Genomic DNA, 26,747 nt, shown 5'->3' with positions numbered 1-26,747 from the left:
AAGTGTTAAAATAAAACCATCTATAATAAAACTACACAGATAAATAAACAAGCCAAATACTGCTGCAACAGACTTCTCATTAATGAGCAAAAGATAGAAGAGTTGTGTCTGTAGTGAGACAGATATAACCATGGCAAATGTAAAGAGTGTCTCATGCCCCAAGATGAATGCAAAAGCATATCACGAGTAAAACCCTAGATTACATTCAGTTTACCTATTATTTCAAAAAAACAGTTATTTCAACTAACTAAAGACAGACTTCTGTCCAAATTCTAGACAGTTCCACGTTAAGTTTAGAAAAAATTGATACATTTCCTCACTGGAATACAATCCCACACCTGAACCTTTGCAAAGACTTATGAGAGTTTCCTTTAGAACTACTAAACACATCCAAATTACACAAATAAAGATTTTTAAGAAAAACAATAAATAGTTCAAAAAGCATAGCCTCATAGACTCAGTGATAAACTACTAACAAGGCTGGGTGAAAGTGATGGTAAGACCAGTCCTAGTTAATTGAATAGTCAGAAGGATTTAAGAGATGGCAAAAATCTACTTGGATACGAATTAGCTGGTTCTTATTTACACATCACAATGGAAATACTGACCCATTGCAGCTATTTATTATTTCACTATCTACATTTTTCTATTTTTCTATCCTTCCAAGACAGCAAAAAAAACCCAGAAACATTTAGAAATACATTTAAAAGCATAATTTAAAACCATTTATTAAACCCTAGATTAGAATATTTCTAATAAAAACCTCAGATTATCACTACTCCCCACTGTGAATAATCCATATTAACCACATAGCAGAATTGCAATCATATAGTGCACTTAAAGTATTTATAATAATGTTCCTACTTACGTTTCTGTGTCTGAAACTAATGACTCATTATTACACACATCATTGAAGGTATGAAGTTGGTTCTACAGTTAGAAAAAGGAAGAAAAAAATTAAAATATAATCTAAACTTTTAGGTAGTTTTCTTATTTTTAAAAACACTACTAGTGACCGTTAACAGCTTTTTCTAGTACTTTCAATGTTTTTAAATAAATCGCTTTGACAAAAATTTGAACAACAGATTCAAGAGTAGGAAAGAGAAATCAGTTTTCTTTTTTAGTCAACCTTTTTTATCACTAAAGCAATTATGTTACAAAACTCCAGCTACTCCAGGACTCAAACCAAGTTGTGTAGGATTCACTTTGCACATAGGTTGTCATGGGAATTAAACACATACTATGGAAACTTTTGTTTTAGGATGACCTTCCCATTATTGTAATATTTACTATAACAGCAAAGATTTATTTAGTCACATTATCAGTGTTGAAACCTAAAAAACTGGAGAGTAAAATTTACGTATTTTTATATGAAACAAAGCTTTCAAGGGTATTTGAACTGACAAATTCAAGACATCCCAAAGCAAATAATAAAAGTCTGGTAAAGTTGTGCATCTCTTTTCCAGCCTTTCAGTCCGCATCAAATATACAGATACAAAGATGGCTCTGCATCCAACTCTTCACATGTATGTAACCCTTTCAAAAATATATAAAATTATATAGTAAAGCTTATTTATCTTGTTTTCAAAAAATTAAAGCCACAGTATTGTGTACTTTTGAAATTCAAATTAAACTTGTTGCATAACTTCATCAAAATATTTACTTTTTTCTATTTTAAAACAAGCCTGGTATATGCCCTCTGTAATTCAGATGACAGCCACAATACTGTAGGCTTTACACCAAGATTGCGTCTAATCTAAACAATTTTATTGGGAAAAAAATTAAAATTAAGGAGACATGAGAGGCCAATTACAAGATTATTAAGAACTTATTTATTAATATATATTTCCAAATGAAACAAATTCAGGAGTGGAAAAACATGTGACCAGATCTTCATGAAGAAATTGTTATGACCAATTAGAATTGGGCCAAGTATAAAAAAGTAAAAGTTTACTAGCTTTCCTGAAGACTTACTGCCCAGCTTAAAATGTTTTTAAAGGGATCAATAACTGAACAAATATTGAACTGTATTAAATCCATGGTCACATGTTGATCCAAAGTTCTCATACAAAATCTTTACCTGAAGGAATTCTGACAAAAGGTGTTCTTTATCGTAGTGCAAAAATTATTTGAAAAGTCCAATTATTTCAACTAATAGCTTTAAAAGTCTGACACAACAAGTGCAGTTTGAAGTTCACATGCAATAGTGTGGCACCACCTTATTCTCACTCACCACCTTTTTCTATTTCATGTTTCGTTACCATATAATGCCAGAGAGAGCAAAATACTTATATAATTTTTCAGTAACTTGAGAACAAAAAGACATCTCCCTAACTAGTCTTGTCTCAAGACCCAAGCATCAAAGGCAATTAAAACTTTTGAACGAGTAACTATGCACTGTTCTAGTTTTGCACTGAATTTGTTCTGGAAAAAACTAATGATGTTGCATTTGCATTTTCACAGATCCATAAAATCAAATTAAAAGAGGGTGAAGAACAGAGAAAGGATGGATGGCCTGATCAGTTATAAGCATTTGTTTTCCTGTGCTTAAGCTCACCTGTAAAAGAGAGAGCCCTATTTGTGAGAGAATACTAGAGAGAAAAGAGGTTATTTTGGAGCTGAATCACCTCAACAGATCACTGGGGAATGAAATCAAAGAGGCACAAGGTGAAAATAAAAATAAAGCTTCAGGTTTACATTTTGCTGTTCTCTTCTGTAGCTTTTTTTCAAACTTTACATTCAACCACTCAAGCTTCCACTTGGCTAAAATTAACTTTCATGTGTCTGTCTTCAACCTTGTTTTGTAAATAAGAACTTCAGTTAGAAGATACGACACATTATGTATATGCTACTCCTCAGAAGGCAAGTCTATATTTGGTAGTAAGCAAATATAATCCCAGTATGCCATACAGCTTGTATTCTGAGAGCCTGAAGAGGTTCCATGAAACTTGAAAAGTTTAATTTTAGGACTGTGGTCATGTTAGCTGTCAGACATGAAAAAAAAAACCCAAACAACTCTTGGCAGACACAAATCAACACCTCCATGTAGAAAGACTTTCATCTGTTCAGACTTACTGATATTTTTGGTCAAAGATTTCTGTCTCCACTATGACAGCAAATGTACTTATATCTTGCAAAAGGATCAAGCAAGCCATAAGAATTATTTGACCAAATGTATTTTAGTCCAGATCTTGTGAGCTGAAATTAGTATCTGCACCTAAGTTAACTTTCCATATGAATTTTCAGAAGAAAACTTTTCTTTGAAATAAAGCATATATTGAAAAGTTCACACTCTATAGTATTTTGCATATAGTTTTGCTGTAAGTTTTCTTTGAATCTTCACATCTTTTTTTGCAAAATTAAATGAAGAATTGTGTCAAGGCTAGAGGCTTAACTTTTGGCAAATCAAAGTCCAGGAAAAGAAAACATTTTGTATTTGCAGGTATTGTAATTCTAAAGTCTTGCATAAAAAACAGGCAGGTGCAATTGTGTTGACTGAAAACAAAACTTCAAAGAAATTATTTTGACAAATTATAGCCATCAAAGACAAGAAAAGAAAAAAAAATTTAAAAAAACCATAGTCACAAAAGTGTATTGGTAATAGAGTTGTGTGAAAATGTTAGCAAACCTGAGCTACATTACATCTTTGTAGAAATTTGGGTTCAGGTTTCAGAGACCTGGCAATTTAAGTTGTTCTAGGCAAGCATACAAAACCAAATCAAACAAAAAGCTTCTCAAACCCAAAGTCAACCAAGAAAAATCAAAAGAAGCTTCTTCCAAAAATAACTTAAGATCTTTAAAAAGAGAATAGAAGAGAAAATTGCCTATGATGTGAATGAGACCAAAGAATGAATTCTCAGAGCTCCAGAGCAGTTTTAGAGACAACTCATTAGAAAAGACCCAGCACTCATTAGTAAGCAGTATTTCAGTTTTTTCACAAGCTAAAACCTATTTGGTAGTCTAAAAATAAATGTCTGTTATTAAAAATCTCACTTTTACAATATTGTTTATCAATCGTAACAGGTCAAAATGTTTTTATAAATATTTAAATCTGCACAATTTCACACTCTCTTTAATGAACTACATGCCTGAAAGACAAACAGATGCATTATTATTTTCAATCTTCCCTTTGGTGAGGATACATAAACAGACATTAGTAGTTGAAAGAGGACAACTGTACAGAATCAGTGGAAAGTATATAAAGTAATAAAAATCTAATGTAATTGGAACTATGCAAACACCGGAAATTTACTTTAAAATGAATGACAGTGAAAATGACATTTTCTAAAACTGTGCAGAGTAAAAAAAACCCACTTTTTTTTTTTTAAACAAGGAAATTACTTTTATGCCCACCTAACGGCCATATTTTAAAATGTATCTGCCATATATTGTGAGATATTTGTAACTGTATAAAAAATAAAACAGATGGTGATGAACAATCAAACCAAAAATACGTGCTATATTTTCACCTAGTACTTTATCAATGTTCTGAAGTCTTCTTAAAGCACAGAAAGAACCATGAACATTCACTTTACAGTAATTAATTATGTCAGAAGATTAGAATTCAAGCACTGAATATATTATATGTAGCTTTCATGTTACTTGTAGATATAAATCACGTTTACAGTAACAAATACATGCCATCGCTGTTTCTACTTCTGTATTTTGCTTTAGCATCTCCACTGGATGAACTCCACTATTTTGATTCATACAAATGCAAACCCAAATGGACAATACATTCACGTTCAGACACCCTTAGAACAGCATTTGATTAATACTTAGTGGATGTAGTCCACAACTTCTGTTTTTTTTCCCCCAACATAGCATGTCACGTACCTGGGTAAATTAAATATTTACTTGCTTTAAAACCACCAATAATCTGACTGGAAATACTTACAGGTCACTTTAATTTGCCATGTATTAAAACAATTTTAAGTAATTCTATTTAAAAATATAGTGAGAAGCAAAATCAAATTTAAGTAAACTTGTATTTACTAACAATCAGTTATGAAGAGGGTCACTGAGTAATACTATGTTGCCAGGAGAGCAAAGGCCAAAGGTGTTCAGTAAATATTACAAAACTGAGGGAGTACATGTTTATTTATTGTATTATAGTTTGCTCCTGCTCACCATATTGTGCACTAAGGCAAACATGACAATATGAGCTACAAGTCTTAAATGCAAGAGGGTCAGAAGAATCACCAAACTGAAAAGGTTCAGGTGAATAAAAACATTCACTTCTGACCTTCTGTACAACTGTCTCTATGGCTGCAATGCAGACACAGGAAGCCATGGGAGACAAAGAATGCTCAACAGATCTTGACTGGTGCAATGTGGAGCATTTCCATGGCAAAGGGTGAGGTCTTTTGATTTTAATCTGTTTCTGTTTGATGCTATACATATTTACCTCTTCACTTCAGTCTTCTCCTAGTTAATGCAGAAATGTTTTCTCTTGAGAAACAGACTATACTAAATAAACAGGAAAAAGAGGTACATACAATACGAAGGAGGAACTAATTACAGTAGAGTCAAGAGACTGCAAAGGTAAAAATCAAAACAGATTGAAAGCCTTTGTAAACAACACAAATAGCCAGGTCAAGTGACTTAATTTCAATACAGCTGTCACAAACCATGGTTAAAAGACAATTATAATTAGCATGGTAAATTGTGCAGGAAACGGGCTACAGTTCCATACATATGCTGCAGAAACACAGCCTTCACTTGGACTCATTTCTCAGTGAACATGATTCAAAATCATGTCTGTAATTTCCCAAGACTACATATAAGAGGATTCTGCTGTTTCTACACATTGAAAGAGCCCCCAAAACAAGTTCATAACTCAACACACAACAAGAAACATTTTTACTAAATATTTATATTTGTAAAAAGTTCTTACTGTTATTTGACTCAGCCCAGCCAATCTCATTGTTAGAGTTGGAGACATAAAGTATTTAAATGCAAGATCAAGACTTTCTTTATCAAAACACAATGCTGTATCCAGTGGTTCTTTAACTGTGCTCCACATTAAATCTGCCATGTTCCGTGCTGCGCTCTGTCGCAACTCCTGGTCTGACAGTTTACATAAATACCTAGAAAAAATTGCAAATGAAAGAGAGAAAAAAAAAAAGAGTATGATTCCAACTAGAACATTCCTGGAACACCATCTTAATTATAACAAGTATAGATTTCTGACAGCTGCACAAGTAGTAAGCCTTAAAACACCATTATCTGAAGTTGCTACTTATAAAAACCTCCAAGGCACAACAGAATTATGCAGAATGTTTTAAAAAGTAAATAAATTCCTTATTTTAAACCTCTTCAGATTTCTTTCATTCCACAAAATTACAAGGAAACTCAAGGAATTCTTTGGAAATGTAGATTGGAAGCCTAAATCTCGTATTTCATGGGAGGGTGAGATCTCCAGATAGCTGCACCATGTCTATTTACTTTTTTTTATAACTGGAGTGTCACAATGTGCTCCACATATTAATATAATTTAAAAGTTAATTTCTGGAAACAGTGTCAATGGATCACAAACAGAATGCTTGGACAGTGAGAATCCTCAGAAGATGAACACAGTCCTATTTGTGGTCTCAGCCACAGAACAGAAAAAACATTATAATTGTGTAATCATGTTCTGATACAATTAAAACAGATTAAGTACACACACATTTTTTCTGCCATTACCATGACACCCGTGCTTGTACATCAGTACTCCCTGTGTCACAGTACTGATTTCACAGCCAGTGGTGTAGGAACACATGCCCAACTTGTTTCTGCTATTGACAACAATTACAATCTTTAAGGATGCATGTGAAGCATCACCAGGGATTCTCTAAGTCTTGTAGAGAAACAAAAAATGTTTAAGAATTTTAAACTGCTAAGTTCTTCCTGTTGCAGACATATTAGATAAGGTGTCATCTAATCATGCACAATGAGTCCCAATACAGATACTCTCTGCAAAAGGTAGGCAGAAGAAATAATCACAAAATATGCCAAGATGGAAGGGACCCATCAGGATCATGAAGTCCAACTCCTGTCCCTGTGTAGGGCACCTCCAGAATCACTCCATGTGCCTGAGAGCATCATCCAAACACTTCTTGAACTCAGGCAGGCTCAGTGCTGTGACCACTTCCCTGGGGAGCCTGATCCACTGCACAACCATCCTCTGGGTGAAAAACCTTTTCTCAATACCTAACCTAAACCTTCCCTGACTCAGCTTCCTACCACTTCCCCGAGTTCTGCCTTCAGTCACAGGAGTGATGCATATGCCAGTCCCATCTCTTCCTCTCGTGAGGAAGCCATCATTTATAAGAACTAACTTTAGAGAGCCGAGCAAAACTTCAGCCTCACCTAAGCAACTACAAGATTAAGACATATGAGGAAAATATATACTATAATATATACTATGTTTGTAAAGTTCACATACAAAACACTGATATAGTTAAAAAATTCTTCTAAACTGAATGCATAAGAGAAAAATGTTTAGAAACAAGCATTCTTAAGTTTATTTTGAAGCACTTAAAGATTGCACAGCGGAAGGAAAGTACACGCAAGTTTAGCATAATTAATTTTTTCTGCTGTACTTCGGCATTTTGAAGTTTTGACTGCACCAGAACTAGATTTAACTACACAGAAAAGCGTTAAAAATCCATTTGTTTGACAGCCTAAGCCCAGATTTATCCTTGGAGACCATCCAAATAGATGGATGAATATTTTAAAAAACACAAGAGATACTAAACTACACTCAACTAGATTTATGCACCAGTCCTTTGCATTTACATCATATAAACATCAATAATTTTCTTTTTAAAAGCAAAAATACAGGCAGATTCTTTTTTTAGACTGTGAACCTATTTAACAGCTCTCATGTAGAAGCTTTAAAATAAATACACTTAGACAATACTTAGTATTACTAAACATTAAAAAGTGATTTCAGTGCAAATAGTGACAGAGATTGTAGAAATCACAGGTTAGGAATGGTAAGACAAAAGAAGGATCAAGGCAGCCACAGATCCTCTGCTGTTATTAATTGTGATATATGCCTTTTCATGTGGAACACTGGAACTCATATCATGGCAAGAAGGTAATGCTTCTGTGCCATGATTTCTAAACAAAAGTAAAGCAGCAACGAGAAGGGAATACTCATTTCAAGAAGCAAACCAGACCCAGTGACCTATCTTTAACCTACAAACAGGTCAGGAGAGTTACATGATGAAAAAATGTGGTGGTCCCTGTTACAAAACATAATAATCTCTATATAAGCATCAGCAACCTCAGACCTGTTTTCACCTCCCCACTTTTCCTATGCAAACCATCATTAGCTCTGGTTCCCAAAGCTTTTCATTGTTCATAATGCACATCAAGTTCTACTTAAGTGTTTAGTGGGGGCTTTTTGTGTATCACAAAGACGTTAAAATCAGTTACATTCATTTTCTCATTTACACAGAACAGATAAATAATGCTCGTATGGAACAGGCAGGTGGGAATGGACACACATCCACACATCCAGAGAGGGGGGGTGCTCTTTTGTGGCTTCACTTAACAGCTCTCTGAATGGAAATGTCCTGCACTCTCAAGTTTTATGAAGCAACTATGCTAATCTAATAAATATAACAATTTTTTATATGCAAAAACATCAGTATGAAATTATTTTCATTCCTTCATTAAAATTTTTAAGGGTCTTTTGATGTCTTTATTGTATTTAGTTCAAGCTTGAATCAGATCTCTGTCACATTTTCTGTATCATTAAGAGAGAGTGTTTTAAAAATGCCTTTTATAATAACCAAAACTGCAGTGCATGTGCATTTTCACAGCTACAGAAATACTTCAACAGTATAATCTGTTTTGTCAGGGCCCTTAAGAAAGTTACAGAGAAAAGAGCACTTTAACTTTTAACTTCAACTTTTTGCTTGTTAATCTGCCTCCTAAGCTTTTTTAATGTAACAGGGTTCCTGTAACCAAGTACAGTATAAGAACAGACTCTGGCATTCTGTCTTTAGGAGTATTAACTCCATCAACTAGAAAATTTATTGGCACTACTACACTGGTGAAAAATCAAACATGATTGTATCTTTACTCCTGGAATTAAAACTATAGAAACTAAGCCTCACTTTTATTCTGGAAAGATGAAGTGGCATAAGGGTATCAGTAAATGGGGTCCACTTTATGTTTTTAAAAGCATAACATTATTATTAACAAAAATAGCTAGCTAGCACTGACAATTAACGTACATCTTCCTTACACTGACTAACTGTAAATTTGCTGTATTGCCTTATGTAAGAACAGTGATACTGGAGCAAGACAGAAGGTCTATTTAGCCCAAAATAGCCACTCCAGAAGCATATGAAAAATTTATCCCATATTTTAAAAAAAATGGATGAACCTATCTACTACTATGAATTAATTTCACTCTTTCTATTTATACTTTTAGCTCTCTCATTGACCTATGTCAGTTAGTTTCACAATTATATTCACATGAAAACAATCTAATTTCTCTTAAGTCTGCAACTTGTTCTTCATTTCTTGTTTTCGAAAAACTGTGAATTATCATTCCTTATTTGTCTTCATGTAATAACATGTTATTTGTCACTCATGTAAAAGCCATATACCTGTCAAAAAAAATCCTTGACTATGTTTCTTCTCCTATAAATGCAATTTTTTATATTCTACCTTCTTCATCACGCTTCCTATCAAATAGGTAGTTCTGTCATTGTATGTCAGACAGAATGCTCAGAAAGGAGCGTACATAGTATATAAATGTGAATATGTGACTGAGTCATACAATGGTTTAAAAATAATCGCTTCCATTCTGCCCTTCGTTATTTCTTTAATTCCTAGATTTTTGTCATTATTATTCTGACAAGCATTAAGTCTTAGAGGAATATATGAATAATACTTCAGGATCTCTGTGATCTAGTAAATCTGTTGTTTTCGTCTTTTGGAAAGAAATATGCCCTTTTAAATACATAATATACATAAAGGATGTATAGGACCTGTCCTGCCAGCCTCGCATATTTAAAATAATCAGTGAATATATATAATCTCCACTTAAGCAAAACATAAGCAGTCTTACAAAACCAAAATTGGTTCCGGTCTAGTGAAACTGTTTAAAATTTCCTGTACAGGGGGACTCAGAGAGTTCAGTTTTAAATGTGCAGTCCCATGGTAATGTAACACTTACCATCACATCTAATACTTCAGGACTTCAGCTACTCAGATGTGAAATAACCTTTCTTTTTTCCCCTTAATATGACTCCTTAGGACCACAGATGCAAAAGGGATATGAAGCAGAATGAGTCAGAATTCCTCAGTGATACAAAGAATTCACTTAAGTGCAGAGCTATTGTCTCCTGACTTGTCTGTTCTTTTTATCTAAAACCTAAATTTGCAGATTTTTCAAGGAGTTAAACATTTTTTGCAACTGAAAACTTCGAGTTTTTCGTCACATTTTGTAGCAAGGAGTGGTCTCAGGCATGCCCATAAAACCCAAATTCTTAAGAGAAACATTTTTAAGCAGAAGAGTACTTTGAATTCTTTCATCTGTGTTCTCTATCACTGTATTCCATAGGAAACACTGGATCAACCATCCTGCTCAGAGCTTCCACTGCCTCTGCAGTGAAGCAGTGCTATGCTTGAGCCCTGTGCTGTGATTGACACAGCTAACACAGGAGCAACTGCCACTTGCCATTGCCTCAGTGTGACTGAGCACAGAAAGTTCTGCTACTCCCTAACCTCCTTCATAAAAAGTCTCTCAAGATCTGTCTTGAAGAAGGAAAAAGGAAAAAGGAAGGGGAAAAGAAATGCTTAGAATTAAAAATTATATTGGCCAGAGCTAGTGCTATACATAGCTGTCAGATTATATCAGAGGGACATTTAGTAGGTGATATCAACTGTCATGTCAAAGAGAGGAGTTTTGGGTCTTTCCTTCATACTATTCAGCACTTGGTGGTTTATAACAGCACTTACAATATGAGACACAACATTCTCTCTTAGTCCTCATACAGCTGAACTTCACTGCTAGTCTTTGTTAATGGACAGAATTATCCATGAAATGTTCAATCAACAACCTTGTAATTGCAAAAAGACAATGTTCAAACATCAGTGTTCATAAGCACTGCTTTTCTATGCTGTAGTCAATATCTGGAATCATGTAGAGCATCTTCAGTCTTGAAATGGAAATCAGCTGGAAACAATGTCTTATAAAGAGGCAACATCAACAAATTGCCCTCAATTATAACTGCAATAAGCTATGACTTATTTTCTCAAGTCACTTTCCCAATAAGTCTTTTTTCCATGAAAATTTTGCAGTTTGAAATACTGAATTCTAAGGTATTAGGATCAATAAAAGCATTCATCTGAGGAGGTCAAAACTACTATGCATCCTTATTGAAAGGTGTAACTTTTAATTAGCATCCTTTATTTCTTTCCTAAACTGCTTAAAAACATAGGCTTTTGAGAGGCAAGATACGAATCCTAGTGCTCTCCAGGCAGAAAATAACATTCATTAGTCTTTTCAGTAGCAGCAATGACAGGATTGTGTCCATGATCTTAGCAAATTCCAGCAGTGGCCTCCTCTACAAAAACTCACCTTGGCATTCATTTCATTCACTCCTAGTAGAAATAACCCCAGGACAGGAATGCTAAGGTTAACTTCATTATAATAAAAGTCATCATAACTTTGTTATGGTAAAAGATGCTGCTGCTAAGATGTCAGTCAGGTGAGCTTTCTGCTTATGGTGATCAGCACTCCAAAACAGCTCTTGCAATGACTGTACATGAGCAGCAATTTGGACATCCAACAATCAATTAAGATCCCCAAGAGCTCATTCTAGACTAAAACCCCTTCCAAGCCCTTCTTTTTACTTTGCATACCAGCAGAAATTGCTGCAGGATTTGTTTCAAAGGTGCTGTGTTGCTGTGCCCAGGATTATGTTTGCCTTTTTTTATTTTTCTTTTTTTTTTTTTCCTTAACTAAAGTAAAAAGCAGATGGAGATCTAGGGACCCAGGCTGCTAAGGCAAGATCTGTAATCTTGACAAACATATGGGGTGAGCTGCATGCATCAAGGTCGTCATCTTTCATGGAAGGCATCTGTGTTAACTTCTGTCCCATGGAAATGTACATATAGCACTGGAGATTAGTTTTGTTACATGGCCTCCAAGTTTCAGGTCCCACTCCAAAACTGCATCTCCACAAACAAAGCCTGGGATTTCCTCATGTTAAGAAATCCCAGATCTCCCATCATGATTCAGTTGTGAAAACTATGAGAAAAACACCCCTTCCTTCTCTAGACTGCTGATGTTTTCCATAGATCTTTCCTGTATCAATATCACCATTCTGATTGACATGAATGTATTCTAAATGCTAAGAACAGTCATCAAGGGCATTATTTATAGCAAGAAGCTACTGAAAAATCACAATTTAAATCAGATGCCAATATTCTACGGGTAAAGCAAAGAGGAAGAGATGAGGAGAACACAGGGAAAAAAAAATCTTTCATTCCAGTGACCCTACTAACACCTATAGTTATAAAACAGAGTATGTTTTAAGAACTCCAGGATGACAAGCAAGTGAGGATTAGTAGCAAAGACTGTAGGCTGTGTTATTCTGTCTCACTCAAGTTCCTTCTTATCAGCCTGTCTCTAATTTTTGATCCTTCAATGCTCTTTTTAATTTCCATACATTGCAAGAAGATAGGTAAGCCTCACAAATCAAATTCTCAGGTACATGAACAACCATTAAAGGAATATGTACAGAGTCAAGAACTTGAAGATCCTCCGCCTGCCCTTCCTAGACTCCTTTATTAATAATTACCTTTACAAGATTTCAAAGATAACAAGTCAGCATTAAAGGAGTGCACACAGCTGGACTGTAACTCAACTCTTATCTTCAGTAGAAGATAAGAAAACTCTTCTCTCTGCTGGTATGATTTTGGTAAAGACTGTTATAAGGCAAGGCAGATTGATAGCCAAACCAGTATTTACATGTCTACAGCAAAATTCTTTATAATTAAAAGCAGAACACTTAAAGTATGAAACATACTTCTGACCCTCATTGTTCTGTGCACTTTTTTCTTGCCAATGTAATTATTTTTGTTAAGCCTGTGATTTTATGTTGGTACAGTTGAGACTACAGAATCAGTAAAGACACATTTATTGCTACCAGGGAATTAAGCTATGACCATTATAAGCACATTGCTAATATCACAGCTACAGAAAATCCAGAGCTTTGGGGGAGATGAGGGCTTTTTAGGTTGTCTACAGCAGAAAAGTTTAATGTTGGGCCACTGGAAGAAAAAGAATTAATTAATTGTGACCCCACCCCTCCACCTCCAGTAAGATACACATACACAAGATAATTTCATTAGCAGCTCACTGGATTTTTCTTACTGTCCTGAGAAAGCCAGTAAGAATAAATTGCTGGTATAATTAAGTATCTTTACAAGTACTTTATTTTAAAGTGTTTTTCATGATAGGCACCTTGATATAAAGAAAATGCTCGGGACTGGATATATCTAGATACATAAAAGTGTGAGCAGACGTTTGATCACACTTCAGTTCCTGCCAGATGGAAATACAGAACACCAAAATGTGAAGCACTGTTAGAACTCTGGGAAACTCAGTATTACTCTGAGTAATTACTCTTCTACTTATATCATCTCATTGCAAATTTTATGTAAAGTTTGATGAAGATACTGCAGTAGGTGAAACTGTATTACAATTGAACCAGACACAACATGTCAGAATGTGGCTGGAAGTCACATTAGAAATACTGTTAATGAGATTGCTCTAATTGATACTCAAATCAGACAGAGGTAAGGAGGTGCCCAAACTAACTCGAAACATTACCTTCACTCTCCTTGTTGAAATTATACAGTCAGAGCAACAACGTGAACAATTAAAAATTAACCATCTGAAAATAGGCGCTGTCAAAAAAGCCCCACGATAAAAATTATTAAATTAAACATTTACCTGATAACGTAAGTCCTAAAGGGTATAATATGCTGCATGACAGCAGGGATGTGTAGCCATATTCTGATCTATAATGCAAAAACATAAATAGATAAAAAAATTAACAAATAACATTTAATGAGAATGGTAAAAATGAAATATTGCTGATTGCGCATGCAACCCCACTTTGAAAAAGGCTTTGTTGTTTTTTATTCAACTTCAGTTCTTTCAAGTTCTTAATTTTCTAATTTTCAAAGCTGTGATCTGAGGAATGTTTCTGTGACTTATAAACAGGGTTTGCATCTTTTCTTCCAGTCAATTTGAAAATGTAAACCTTGTATTAGTAGTATCATACTGCTCAGATGTCTCATTTCCAAATATTCTGTAGTTTCTTCAGTAGGAAAAACTGTTACCCAGCTTTGTGGGGTTTCTTTTTCCGGTTGCTTTTAAAGTCTACAAGAAAATTACAGCATTCTTTCTGTTCCTTGCCAATCTTCCCTAAATAAAGTACAATTATTTTACTCGTATTGATGTTTTTCTTATTAAGGCATATGTATCCTATAAAATAAAATTATGTTTTATAACCAGTGATTAAGAAAAGATTTTACTACCTTATTTTCATTTCCATATTTACCATTCTTCCTCTACCACCTGTGCAAAACTACACAGAAGAAAATGTATGCAGAGAAAAAAAAATCTGAAACAGCTATTTAACACTGCTGTGAGGAAAAGGGGACCAACCAAACTACTTACGCAGGCAAAGTTAGAACTGCCATCTGCATTTTAAAAAGGAATGCTGAGCCTGTTAAACCTGTTACAGAAATAAAACTACATGCCAGGTAAGGGATCTAGTTTAGATGAAACATTAGCAGCTTGTTACTACTCCTCACATAATTTTAATTAGGTGCACACACAAATCTTGTGCATAGCTAACACCATCAGTCACTCAGAGCTGTCACGTCAATTCACATCACCACGTTTGTTCTTAAAAGAATGTTTTATCTTTGCAACTGATGCAATAAATTCTGGCTAAGGACTAAAGTCTCACCAGGATTCTGGAAATTCTGTATGCAGAAAATGTGAATTCTCCTTGACAGGAGAGAAAAACATTAGGCTGTAGGACATCTGAATCACTGGTATTTATTTTAAACATTTCTAGAATCAGCCAAATAACTTCGAGTTCAAAAGAAATGTTTTCAGATTTAACCTTTTACGATGCAACTAACACTACACAATAACAATATTAACCTACTTTGCAAAACCAGCTAACCAAATCTTCACACTGGAAGAAAAAAAAAAAGGAAGAAAAAAAAGACCACAGCTGTAATAGGCTTCTGATCCTACTGTCAGGCTCTGAAGGAAAAAAATGCAAACATCCCAAAGACAGAAAGTGTAGCTGGAATATGCTGGCTGTAGTAAAGGGAATTAAAGAACATCCTGACAAGGACTTGAAAGGATGACAGAGACAATTGTGTTTACGCAATTTGATTTTTAGCACAATCATGTGCTCTTTTGCATGTGCAAGTATGAAATACAGAAGGAAATATATTTGTTAAATAAAAGGAATTTTTTTTTGTTTTTGTAGCTGTCGTTATTTATTGTTCACTCTTCACTAATTCAAACTTCTAAAGTAATTTCATTAATTTTTACACCCCCAACACATAAAAACCTTCATCTTCAGAACTTAATAAATCATTCAGATGCTTTAGGTGAAAACTTATTTTTTAACATGAGCTCACATATAAATATACCAAATTGTTTAAAACAAATTACATAAAATAACATCTGTAAAATGATATTAAATATCCACAATATCATGCTTATTTTTGCTTCCACCTGCTTTTAAGATAAAGCACTTACTGCATCTGTTCTATTCTCAAGCTTCAAAGATTTGTTATTTGCTTTTTGTCATAGGTAATGCATTTCTAAAAGGCAGTGCATCTCAACAGTTTTTACTTCTGATTTATGTTTTGAAGTTTCTACCATGAAAATAAATCAACCTTTTTGAAACTATCAGCACTATTTACCCACTGAGAGAGCAGGTATTCCTACATAACTTGTACAAAACTGAAACAATTCAGAAAGAAGTAATGACATGATTTTGCAGCGAGGTTTAAACCCTCCACAGAACAAGCTATAATTCTCTGCATCTGTTAGCTTTCTAAAGAGATCAGCACAACCTCAGGTAGTTAAACTGAGCAAATATCCGGGAACATGAAACTTGGGAAGAAAGAAGGAAGCAAGTATCTAAAAAAAGACAGAAAAGAAATATCCTAAGAAGGAAGAGACAAGCTCTACCACTATGCAGGTTACTAAGAAAGCACTTAGTAGAGCCATGAGCTGGAAAAAAACAAGAGTGCCAACTCCCCGTGTGAAGTAAATTGCATTGTATTTCATTTGCTAGCTTTACTATTACAAACATAAGCTTGTCTGACAAAGGTTAGCTGAAGAGAAAGAAAGCAAGGAATCATCTTTTCAGTACTTTCAATGTCCTCTGCATAAACGCGACATCAGTAATCAGAGACAAGCAGCTCAGTTCCTCACAGGCTTTACTAACTTGTGGTAAGTCTTCTCCTACATGCACCTGTAGAAAGCATTTATTGAGATATTCACCTTCCTTTGTGGAATAAAGAGCACAGATGTTATCCACACTATATCGCAGCCCCATCTACTAAAAGCTGAATGTTACTGGTTGTTAGCTAATTATTACTTTGACTTCTGCTTACTACTTCCAGCTTCACCTACTTCCTGGAGCTTTCTACTAAATCAGGTTTTTTAATGAGAAATTGAGTGGTTCATCCAAACTACAACCTTCCTAAAAATATTTTTGATGCATTTAACATAGTAGCTAAACAATTCTTCCACCTCACAGGCTTTAAAATAAATTCCAACATGAGCATTTCTAAAAGTATTTCCAATAATGGCCAATTAAGCACCATTATCAAAAGTTGGTATGACTGTGAACAGGTATTTAAGAGTTATTAGACACTTTACACATTGAGAAACAATGAACAGTTGACAATGCAGAGCTGTTCACCGAGCGTTATTGACAGGACCACGCATAAATCTCACGTTATCTAAAAATGCCATAAGGTCCATTGCACTGGGATAATACCAAGTCAGAACAGAGTTCTTATTTAGATCACCAATATTTTGTTCACAAAAAAACACGATTTTATGAATGCTTCTTTACTTACTGGAGTTTAGTGTATCATTTCACAATGAGAAACACTAAGTTGTTTATATTTAACTAAATTATGTGAATAAAGTACTTTACACATAAAACTTTTTTTTTTCTGTTTTCTGCAGTGAACTGGAAGATAAAATCTAGAGAAAAAAATATTTTTAAACTGCTTTCATCTAACTCACACAGTTTTGCCGGCAAACCCAGATAGAGTTCAAAAGAAAGATTCTAATGAATGGTAAAAGATACAATGCTAGAAGAGGATGAAGAAACAATATTTCTATTGGTTTGGGTAAAATTTCATTTTATCTGGAAGGTTTAACCATAGCATTCATCTAAAATAGCTTCAAGAGGCAGCCAAACACATGACCTATTAGAACAAAAGACAAATGCAAAGTTGATAAGTAATTATCTGAGCCACTTTGTGTAGAAGTATTTTGAGTTAAGGCACATCAATAAGAATAAAGAAAACTTACACGAAGAAAAATAAGGACTTCAAAAAAAGGACAAAGGAGAAAGGCAGATGCAGTTTACAAACATGTACTGGTATAGGATGTCTAGGAAAGAGGATCTGCAGTCAGAATGTTTGCTGAAAAAAATGCTGGTGTTATCGGGAGCTGCCAATCACTGTACAGAGAAGTTTTACCCATTCTCAGAAAAAATAAAACAAAAATCAGACAAGCAAAAGTGTTTGGCTCTATGACCAAAATTTACTTCTAAATGAGAATAGTCTGCAAGATCGTACGCTTTCAGCAGATGGTTTGACGAAGACTGCAGTCTGCACCAACAACAGCTGAAGATGAAGAACCCATCAGATTATCATTTGAAAGCTGATCAGATCATATGGAAAGGATCAGAAGAGAACTATCTCCACAATTTAACATACAGAGGTTCTGCCACAGTCCTCTCAAGCAGGCTTACAAGAACCATTACATTAAAAGGATCAGGAATGAGTGACACAGAACACCAGCACAGGCTTTATTTCAGTCACTGGCTTCCTCTATGCAAATGTATTCCAATACTTCCTTAGAACATCACCCTAGCTGGATAGTAACAGCAACAAGGAAGAAGGGAAGAAGTGTGGAGTGAAGGATCTGATTTTAAATATTTAAGATTACAATCAGTGTCAAAATTATGTTAAACACACTTTCTACAAATCCTAACAAGCTCTTGTTTTCCTTCTTATTCATACATAACAGGCACAAGACATGTCACAACTTCATATTCTCATGTTACTCTAAGCTTTTTTTCTACCACAAATTTCCTTTGAATCTCCATTAAAATAAATCTGTAATTCTACTAGACAAAAATCATCATTATTTCAAAGTGGAGAGATTATGAAGGATATGCACTCTAAATGAAAATACAGCTTGTTACCTCTATGCTGCAAATGTGTACAATGATATAATATGACAGGAAACTGAGAAAAAAAGAAATGCATAGGCTTTTCCTTTGTGCCTCATAGGAAACAGGTAAAAAGTTAATAGAGCCTGAAGAAGCTTAAAACACTTCCATGACACAATTGCAGGAACAGTTATGACTACAGTGTTCTAGCAAGTTTTCTTTTGGGCTGTTATAATCTTGCTATCTAAATACCAACTTGCAAAACTGCTTGTGTGATTACAGATATACAGGGTTTGGATAATCAAATGCTCACCGTACCAGTAAACCTCTCATTTCTAAAGAGGAAAATCCCACAATGTTTTTCTCCCTCCCCTGTCCTGCAGAATTCTTCCAGACTTCAGTCCTTTTACCTTTTGAGCTTAACATTAAACAATTTAAAACTAATACTTACATTAGATACCACAGTGATAAATGCATGTGCTATAAGAAATGGCAGTGTCTCAGGGGTTCCATATTCAAAACAATCCTTCATGAGGGAAAGGCCATTTTTTCCACAAAACAGACAAACATAACGAAGCAAGTGCAATGGTACTTCTACATCCTAGAAATATAAAAAAATAATAAAATTTAAACAATGAATACTAGATCCATTCAGACACACAGGAAATTCAAAAACTACAGTAGTATAACACAAATGCATACAAAAGTCCAAAGATGGCTATTTCAAGTTTCTAGGAAATGTGCACCTATTTAAAAATGGACAACTTACATTCATATCACAGAACGCCCCTAATATATTGCTTTCTTGAGCAGAAATATCCTGTGTAAAAAGAAAAAAAACCTAAAATTAACTGAAGCAATAAAAATACATGTATAGTACAAAAACCCACCCCTAATAAGCATAGTCAACTAACAGAAAAAAAACCACAAAACCCTTGATTTAGAGGAAGACAGTAGCTCAAGCTTTGCTCCACTTTTACGTTGCATAACATACCCTTCCAGGTCATTATTTTATCTTTATCAATAAGTGTTCGTAAGTACACAAACATACACTTGGGATAACATCTCAGCAGTGGCTCTTAATGGCTGGATGAACAGGTCATTCTTCAATCCCTTCCTCCTTCAGATCACCTTTGTTTTTTTCAACAGGAACATGGCAATGGGGACAGTCTGGCACATTGGCTACACACGAGCCTGAGAACTACAGAACAAGCCAATCTAGGTGCTTCGGAATGCAATTTTTGCATGGAAATGTATGAATTTAGATGAAATGCAGGATGTTCTAAAAACTTACATTTAATGACTTCAGAGGCTAAACTGTCAAATTATTCACTCCAATAAGAATATTAAAATTCTTTAATTTCAACGACTATATTCTTTTACATATAACACATCATATAAAATGAGTGTCTAATACTCTACAGGATTATACTAACTAAAGAGAAGGAAGGAATTGTATCAATCTGTTAACTGTCTGCTGCAACAAGAAACCTCTTTTCTAGAAGCACCAAACTGAAGAGAGTTTGCAAAAAACAGGTTTTCTTTTTAATGCTCAAAACACCCACATGTTGGGCAGTATAAGGCATGAATTTTCTTTATTAGGGTTATTACACATAGTATGTGTAAGTTGCATATGGCTGGGGGAAAAAGGGCACCGAAGATAACATAAAACCTGACTGTAAAACCACACTATTGCCATGGATACTTGTAGGTAGTTACAGCACACATTCTTCTCCTTCCCATCCCTTCATGCCAAACACCCAGTTCTCATATTCACAAATCAAATGTAAGTTTAACATAAAGTTAAGCTTTTAGATGAAGCTTCCTGAATTTATTTGAAATATCTGTGTAGGAGTAAGCTTCTTAAAACTGTACCAGAGGATGCTGGAGGCAAGCAATTCTGGAGGGATTAAGTGTGATACAAACATTTTGAATTATTCAATATGCTCGTATTATATTTAAGCATCTATTTTATTTTTCCTTTTGCTGAACTCTAAGTCATGCCCAAACTCGTGATACTCTAACAGTTATTTTTAAATCAGCTTTGAAGCCAGTAGGTGGTATGTTTTCAAGTAGCAAGAAAAGGTGTTCAGTGCTCTGCTCATGAAAAACGCAGAAATACTGTGAGAAATTTCATTAGTTTACTTAAATAAAAAGAAACTTGTGGTCAAGCAATCTATAGTTCTTGGAATAAAGACAAAAACTTGTGGAGGTTTGCTGTGAGATTCTGGAGAGGTTATTAAAAGTGTTGCAGTTGAGACACTGAATCTAGAATGTGACTTCTGTTCCTGAAGATGTGTAAGAGAACAGAGATTGAGAATTCCTTAAGATCAAGTTTAGAAGGAAACAAGTGAATTATACATCAGAATCTAATATGGCATTTAAAAGCACCATCATATCAGATTAAATGTTCTAGCTGAGGTCTAACATGGACACAATCTTGGTGGCGGGCACTTCATTAAAGGTATCTTCTCGGAATACCTGTCCTTTTCCAGTAAATGTTAGGATTAAGGGATTACAACTACAGACACCTAACAACTGATTTTTTGCCCTTTCATTTCATCCTCTGTCAAGAATTGCTAAATGGTTGGGTAACTCCCTTCAGATTCATTGTTCATTGAGACAGTGCCAAGTTCACGACATGCGCTTGACACGGTTGCTTCTTTCTCTAGAGGACTGTAAGAGTCTCCTAGATTTTTTTTTCCCCTTTGAAGTGTCCATTCTTGGTATTAGACTTGCTGCACAGACTAAGTATGAAAAAATAGGGCTTCCAGTCTTGAACTCTGTCTGCAAGATCTCTTAGAAGACATCCCACACATCCAAAAATAATAAAAAAAAAATCTAACAAAACAAAACCAAACAACTAAGTATGAACATTTCTCAAAAAAGACCCAACCAACCACCCAAAATCTAAAGTGTATTTATAAGCATATTTTGCTTTAATTTTGTTTAGGATGAAAAATAGACAGAAGGGCTTCTCTCGCTGTGGCCATCAAAAATACTGGTACATTTCAACAGAAGCAAACAGTGTGTTTCCAGGTGTTATCTTCACAGATGGTTTTTTTTCAGTATTTATGTCCCAAAGTTGTTTGACCTCTAACTGGCTGAAATTAATTGTGCTGGTTTAGAAATCCAGACTTAGTAGTGAGGTATTTTTTCTTATGCTTATGTTTAGGAGAAGTCAAGACAAACATTCTGTCTCTACAAGCCTACATTCATTCGACAAGGCCAAGACTTGTCATATATATACTTGTCAATACGCTTTACTTAGTCCCACATGACATAGCATCACTATCCTCAGTTATAGCAGTTATACTTCTGTGACAATTCTGTGCCCTGCAAAGCCATGCATTCAAGGTAGCTTCTGCTGTCAAGAGTACACAGCCCTTCTGATTACCAGTCAGGCTTCCATGGTCTTCACTCTCTCACTTCAGAAATGTTGTACAGAACAAAAATAATTCTTAGCCTTTATCAGTTAAGGAGAGAATCTGTAGGACCATATCCAGGCTGACACTCTTTTGACTAGCAATAAATATTGCTTTGCTGTTCACTTTCATCCAATTTCATGAACTAGGGAAACCCTCCTACTTCCACACAAACAGTTTTGTTCTTCACGAGATGGTCAAATGTAAAACGGCTTGGGCAAGCACCTGATACAAGGATTAGAGCTCAAGACTTGGCTTTAGTCAGCTGCCTTTAACAACTTGGGAGGTGTGCACAGAGCAAAGGCTAAATGGTAATATTGACTCCTAATTGTTACCAGAAGGTAACACGTGAAAGCCTTACATTGGAAATTTTTTAAATCATAGCCTAATTGGTCATTTATAGGGAAAGCAAAACATTACTGGACATGAAGTTGTGGAAGTTCATCTCAAGAATCTGGAAAAAGGAATTCCTGAAGTCCCTAAGACTGCAGAATGGAGTCTCCTTTGCAGCAGAAAATTTCCATTTTTTAAGGGCAAAAGAAATGCTTGGAGGGTGAGGGAGAGCTACACCACCTTCTCCCAGAAAATTCTTAGCAGATTTGGTCTATTCAGAAATCTGCTTATCTTACATAGACAATACACTTAAAACAGGACTGTTATGATCCTCTGAGAACTGAGTCCAAGCCTGATCTCAAACAATACAAAAGATCTCAGTTTGAGAAAAATTACTGATGCTGAGACCTTTTAAATGCAAACAAAAAAATAGCCTCCCCAAAAAAGGTACAGAACAAATATGGCAGGCTAGCATACCTCTGTAATCCACACCTGGAAACACAAGATGTCTAGCCAAAAAAAAAAAAAAAAAAAAAAAAAAAAAAAAAAAAAAAAAGTTATATTTTTAGGATAGCTAATCAGTGTAATCAATAATTCAAAATATCAACAAACAACATGCTTGGTAGTATGTCTAGAGTGATAGCCAGTCATAGTACAGCATGTGTGTCCAAATCACTTCATGGTTGCACAGCAAGTGAGAAAAAAAAACCCAAGCAACCCACCAGGCACTTTGAAATTTTCTTTTTTTTTAGCATTTGGAAATTAAGTTGAAAGAGGAAAACAAAATTACATTAAATTGCCATTTAAAAGAAGCAAGTGTGCTTATATGTGCAAAAATTGTTCCAGAATTGTTCATTGCATATTCCTATGCACTAGTTTCAGTAGCTGTCCCACTTTTGTACAAAAGATAAATCACTCAAGTAGTCATTGATTTTTTTTTTTTTTTTTTTAACTGACAAGATAGATCTACCCTCCTCAGTTCCTTCTTGTGCAGGCGAAACTACAAAATTTAGCTATGGATGGTGAAAGTTTAAAAGGCAGACAAAAATCAATGATGGGAAACCTGAAATCCACAACATCTAATTTTGCCTCATTTTTCTATACACTTTTATTTGTGAAACTACTTCTGTTAACTTTTGCCCATATGCTTAGGAATAAGACAGATGTTAACTAGATTTGTCAGATATAGCAGGACTCATTCAAACAAGGATTATATGTTGTAATCAACCAAGCATACACAACCAAAAATTATATATGACTTGGTGTCTTCTCATTTGGGACTTCAGTTTAAAAAGCAGACTTAACCACTCAGAGCTCCAACAGAACTCCCAAAACTGCAGTTTAGTTTTCCTCTTTGACTTTCTGAAAAATTTGTTGGATAGATGCTTTATTCATATAGCTAAACATAAATTTTATTTGTGTTCAAATATTGTAAAAGAATTGTTTACTGGTTTACTAGACTACCACAACTTGAACCAAAACCCTTCCTTTCCAAGAACTATATTGCTTAAACCAGGAAATGTTAAAACCATCTTATGTATTTCAGGAGCTAAGAACAGAACACTGCAGGATTTTTTAGGTTTTTTGTTTTGTTTGTTTGGTTTTGGTTTTTTTAAAGAAAAGATGGAAAATGCAAATGGTAACCGTAACAAGTATCACAAAGAAAAACCAGCACCACAGAACAAAGAACTTGTATAGAGCTTGGTTGTTTCAGTCAATTAAACAGCTGTTCTAACAAGTAAGTCTGGTCTTGCACAAAAACTTTAGTTTATGAAGCTTTGCCTATAGAACCACAGATTGTAATGACAAGAAATTAGTAAACTAGTAATGGGTTACCTTCTGGAAGAAAGGCTTCACTATAGTCCCCTTTTTGCCTTCCTGTTATTTAAACAGTACAATAATTCAGTGTACAGTTCCATCCAACACTTATCAATATATTACCTATAACAATTAAGCATATTTTAAACAAAGTGTAAGAGTATGTGTTATTTTACAAGTTTCTCTGAAATGCTGTACTGAAGTCAACAGGAGAGCTGAATTTGCCCATCCTGAGTGAAAGCAACTATCACTGAACACATAGTTATTAATGAAAACAAACAACCTTTCATGAAACAAATATATAGATAATATATACCTCTATTGTGGGATGAGTATTATGCTTATAAGCAGTGTACAGAGGAAACTGAATCTGAAAGATTTTTGCCACACACAGCAACAACTTTTCCTTCTCATCAGTGCTCCATAAGCTAAAAGCATCAGTGTTCTTTGCAGACTCATCCTCTGTCAGGATACAAGTTCTTGCAGAATCTAATTTTTTCTCTATAGATTTTTGCCGTTCTCCATTTTCTTCTTCATGAGACTCTCTCTCTACATTCAGTGGCTCATCAGCATGATTATTGTGATCTTGCCATGTTGATTCTATATTAATAGTGCAATGTTTACAGAGCTGGTCCCGCAGAACTTGAACTTGGGCAATCACTAAGTTAATAAGCGCACATACTACTTGGTTAAAGATCTCCAAATGTTTATATTCCTTGAAACAGCACAGACATTGCCTGTAGGAAAACAGAAAAAAAAAAAAACAAACAAAAATTCCTGAAGTAGCTAAAATCAGAACAGGTAACTGATCAAAAGGAGTCTTCACATTAAAACATTTTAACCAACAAAATATTTGACAGAACCATAAAGGGTAAGGAAATCCAAATGAAACAGACTCCTACCCAGCAGCAAGTAGGAGTTGTAAAGCCTTCATTAAACCTTGCAAACTTCCCATTCCTTCACCAAAACTGTGAAGTTGCTGTTACCATTTAGCAATTGACACTATGAGTAAAACATGCAAAAGAAATCTTAACTGCAAGGCCACCATACTACTCAAGAAGCAGCATTCTTCAGTATGTTCCTGAATTTGTTTCATCATCTGGTTTTCTCTATTAATATTTACTGCAATAAAACACCTGACATGCTTGTCAGCTGTGTAAGAATACTTGTAACTTTTTAATCAAAGGGGCTGCAAAATAATTCTATTTTAACTGAGTATCTAAGCTCACTTTCTTTATCTGCATTTGGATAGAAACTGTACACACACTGGTAACCTTTACCCATATGGGAAAAGCAGTATCAAGTATTTTCATTACTTTCTTCACTACATAGGCTCAAAGACTACTCCTCTGAGTACCTACCAATGCACTGTAAATTGAAAAGAACAAGGTGGGAATCTATACACTGTCCCTTTATCAAAACAATAAGAAAAATCAAATAATGAAGTCAGAAAGCTGCAACATAGCTGTAGGTAAGGGCAAGGATAATGTAACTGCTACATAAACTGGCAGCCGTCTAGCTGTAGAAACTTTTCAACTGTTACACCAGGAACAATGGACTCCAGTCCACAGAGATGTCAGATACGAAAAAAATAAAAACATCACATGTATCATTTCTGAACAAAATAAGCAGGCAAAAGATAGGGCAAGAAGTCATCAATAAAAAGTGATTTTAAAATTCTTCAGCAAAGCACACCATTTAACCTAGAAACTGGACGTAATTTATTACCATTTGCAAGAAAAAAAAAAAAGGACAGAGATCTCAGAACTATGACAGGTAGCAGGGTGCTGTCTCTCTTGAGAGAATGCAAACATGCTCTTGAGCTACAGCTCTTAAAGCATAAACCTTCTGAACACAAGTTATTTTTTCCATGGGTTAGACAAAGACGGCATTCAGTATTCTCTAATTCCAGCACAGATACAGTGATGGAAGCATTTAAAATCTTTTGTTCCATCTACCCAAGAAGAAAAATCCTTTTCATATTGTTTAAGTGGACTGTCTTCATCCATTTTAAAAGCAAATTTTGTGATTTATAAATGTATTTTCATATTAACAGATGACAACAAACTGCAGGCAAAGCCTAGTGTATCCTCATGTATTTCTCCTTGGAGAAAATTGTGCAATAGGTCCATCACTTGTATCTACAAATTACTGCCCCACTTGGCTTTAACAAATCACTCTCAGTAATAATGAAAAAGAAGTCTGGTGAATACTTCTCATATATCTGTATTTGAATGCCAGCCAATATTGGAGAATCCTTTATTGGGCAAAGCCATTTTTCCTCCAAATATAGAGCTATGTGCAAAACCTCTAAGTCTTCTTGTACCCCAATGTGTTCCCAGGAAGAAGAGATGCACCAAAAATTACATATCTATGAAAATGTCACTGTGCTACAAATGTGAGTTTGTTGAACATAATTTCCAGAAGAAAACTGAAACAGAAGTACTACACAGAGATGCAAGAAAAAAAATATTCTTTAGGCTAAGTGGCCAACTTATCTTCTGAAGGAAAGCAGAGATTTAAACTACAGATAACAAAAGCAGTTCTTAAGGAGGGCCTCAAGCAAAAACAAAAGGCAGAACTCTCAAAAGTCCATTTGGCAGAGTAGAAACAAAACAAGGAATTAAAATGTAAAACTCCTTGTCACCTCTTTGCTAGACTCTCCTTATTACATGTTCAGAACTGTTCTCCA

General features: G+C 34.8%; 1 protein-coding gene across 9 annotated transcripts in view; it reads right to left on the bottom strand.

The window, feature by feature from the left end:
* The window catches only part of USP34 (ubiquitin specific peptidase 34), a 127,192-nt gene that overhangs the window by 80,045 nt on the left and 20,400 nt on the right, over positions 1-26,747 (bottom strand). For all 9 annotated transcript variants that reach the window (XM_071740316.1, XM_071740319.1, XM_071740318.1 and 6 more), the window contains exons 3-8: positions 24,372-24,792; positions 19,249-19,299; positions 18,931-19,080; positions 13,973-14,040; positions 5,897-6,089; positions 869-930 (exon numbers count right to left, since the gene is read on the bottom strand). In XM_071740316.1, coding sequence (XP_071596417.1) covers positions 869-930; positions 5,897-6,089; positions 13,973-14,040; positions 18,931-19,080; positions 19,249-19,299; positions 24,372-24,792 — 945 coding nt within the window. The remainder of the gene's footprint in view (positions 1-868; positions 931-5,896; positions 6,090-13,972; positions 14,041-18,930; positions 19,081-19,248; positions 19,300-24,371; positions 24,793-26,747) is intronic.

Source organism: Heliangelus exortis, chromosome 3 (genome assembly GCF_036169615.1).
Source record: "Heliangelus exortis chromosome 3, bHelExo1.hap1, whole genome shotgun sequence".
In the NCBI taxonomy this organism is placed as follows: domain Eukaryota; kingdom Metazoa; phylum Chordata; class Aves; order Apodiformes; family Trochilidae; genus Heliangelus; species Heliangelus exortis.
The sequence above is the reverse complement of the archived record's forward strand: the minus strand, read 5'-3'. Positions and strand labels throughout refer to the sequence as shown.